General features: G+C 40.8%; 1 protein-coding gene across 1 annotated transcript; it reads left to right on the plus strand.

The window, feature by feature from the left end:
• Positions 1 to 218: 218 nt before the first annotated feature.
• LOC119357446 (ankyrin repeat-containing protein At2g01680-like) lies at positions 219 to 1,554 on the plus strand. Its single transcript, XM_037624397.1, has 3 exons — positions 219 to 809; positions 903 to 1,475; positions 1,549 to 1,554. Exons 1-3 carry the CDS (start codon positions 219 to 221, stop codon positions 1,552 to 1,554), a joined length of 1,170 nt encoding a protein of 389 aa, XP_037480294.1.
• The last annotated feature ends 1,102 nt before the right edge of the window (positions 1,555 to 2,656 follow it).

Genomic DNA, 2,656 nt, shown 5'->3' on the forward strand with positions numbered 1-2,656 from the left:
TTCCAACCAACTAAGAGCCTGAAAAAAGACAATAAGAAAACAATTGAACACTAACAAGAAACGGAAAAAACTAGCAAATATATCCACCAAAGCTTTCACTTCAAATTTGCAATACTTCTTACCTTCATGATGAACTCCAAATTTGCGTGGGGCTTTTAAGCTTTTTTCCTCCATCATTTGGTATTGTTTTTTCTAACCAAAAAGGCCTAATAGCAGGTATGGTAGAAATGCTACTAGATTGGAACAAGGATCTTAGCAAAGACAAGGACAAAAATGGCAGCACCCCTCTTCACACTTTGGTTTCGGCGCAGTCTGAAGATAACCTTCGTATATATTGTCTGGATTTCCCCAATATGTGGCATGGGTTGGAGAAACATGCAACATGGCGTATACTTGATGCTAACCCACATGCAGCGTATGAGAAGGATAAGAATGGTTTGTTACCTGTACACATTGCTGCCTTGATGGATAGGATGGCCGCTATCCTTATTCTCCTCAAAAGGTGTCGTGGTTGCGTCGCTCTTCGTGATAAGCAGGGGAGATCTTTACTTCACATTGCTGTCCGGAACAAGGTCCACCGTATAGTAAAATATGCTTGTCAAGAACCAGTTTTTGCGCCAGTAGTGAATGCTCGGGACAATGATGGCAACACCGCACTACACCTAGCTGTGGAGGTTGAGAATCTAGTAATCTTCTGTCATCTCATGCGGAATCCAAAAATATTATTAAATGTAAGAAACAAAAAGGATGAAACTCCGCTGGATCTAGCAAGGAGCAAGAAGACTCTCACAAATTTTTCCTATGCAATGGTATTAATCTATCTTCCGCATGCATGCTTCAAACTAGTTAATTTTATAAATGAATAAGGTAAAACTATGTTTCTTAATTATTGTTTTTTGCAGAATCCGGAGAACGTGATATACAAGACACTCAGGGATGCCGGAGCTAGGCATGGTAGATTCTGGGGAGATCGTGTTCAACAACTCTGCATACAGAATGAGTTGTCAAGCCTAAAAGATGAAGAGAATCGATCAGAAGAAGGGAATGATTTGGAGAAGCGTGGCAAAATAGAGGATGGAAAGAAAAACCGTAAGAAAAAAGAGGATGAAGAGAAAAAAGACTCAGATCAGTTGACTGATTCCACCCGCACACTTGGCATTGGCTCGGTACTCATCACAACAATGACATTCGGTGCAACCTTCGCCTTACCATCAGCAGTCAAAGCAACCAACAATAGCCCCGGTGTCATATCAGGACACTTAGGTGCGTGGTATTTCGATGCATTCATGATGGCCAACACGCTTACTTTCATCTGCTCCTCGGTAGCTACACTTTGCCTCATGTTCTCAGGCATGTCCATGGTTAAACTGCAAATCCGCCGGATGTACTTCCAGGTATCTGTGTTCCTGACCTCGAGTTCGCTCACCAGCTTGACTGTTGCATTTGCCCTTGGCTTACATATGGTGCTGGCTTCAGTAGGTCGTCCGGTTTCCGATGCCATGTTAATATTGCTCATCATTCCTTTTCTGCTGGCCTACCAAACTACAGATTTAGCTAGAGAAATGCGTCTTACGTACCAACCGTTGTCTGTTAGACAGGGGCATAAATTCGTATGCTGGTTATTTTTACGGCGTTTCCTTCTGTGGGTTTTACGTCAGTTTTGGCCCTACATATTTATCCTTAGTTGGGCAGAGTCAAGGATACCTGCCCCTTGAAGAAGCGACATCAAACACAGATCAACGGTATCCTCTCTGTTTCATAATTCTTGCCGTGGTTTTAGGACAAGAATTATGGAACGTAGGGAATAGTTATGAGTTAATTACACTTGTAATACATAAACTTGCACTGGATGTACAATTCCATACATAAGCTTGAAAAATAACACAAATAGGCCCTGCAACTTGTGTTTCATGTACGTTTGTGTACATTTCCGTCATTTGCATTAACTCTCCGTTAAACTTAGACGCCAGCTGGATCATGTTACAAACATGTGTGTGGGTCCCACTCGCCAGTGCCGAGGAAATAAATAGAATGTAACTGAAAAAAACACTAGGTGTCGCCAAGCAGGAGTCAAATTCAGGTCGTCATGCCGGACGAATTAGGCGCTAGCCAATGCACTACTTCCATTTCTCGCCTACAATATAGATATACAATCGCAAGTTCAGAAAAAATATAGATATACAATCACATATATATCTTTTGTCCAAAAAAATTATGATTTTAGTCCAGAACATGTGTTGCACGGTTTTTAGACTGTGTGTGCATGTCGTCATCATTTTATTCATAGTCGAGCGCTTATCGGAAATTTTGGTGAGCCCCATTTGATATCGTTCAAAAAAATTATTATTTTTTAATTTAAAAAGTCAGATGTTGTCAAATACTGCTCGTATGCGTATGTTTTCAGATAACAATTTTCGTAAAGTGATAAGGTGCGCGAACCATCAACTCAACGTCTCACGATCGAGTTCCCCGTTTGCAAAATTGACCCTTTAAGCATCATACAAAGCTTTTTTTTTCAAAATAAAAGGGCAAGGTGTGTTAGCGATACCCCGAACCCACAACATTCTGATAAAAACAAGGCAAGCTGACCGCTAGAACGAGAGAGATAGATTGTCATGTATGGGGTTAAATAAAATATATTCCTACACAAAAAAAA

This window comes from Triticum dicoccoides, chromosome 2A (assembly GCF_002162155.2).
Source record: "Triticum dicoccoides isolate Atlit2015 ecotype Zavitan chromosome 2A, WEW_v2.0, whole genome shotgun sequence".
In the NCBI taxonomy this organism is placed as follows: Eukaryota; Viridiplantae; Streptophyta; class Magnoliopsida; order Poales; family Poaceae; genus Triticum; species Triticum dicoccoides.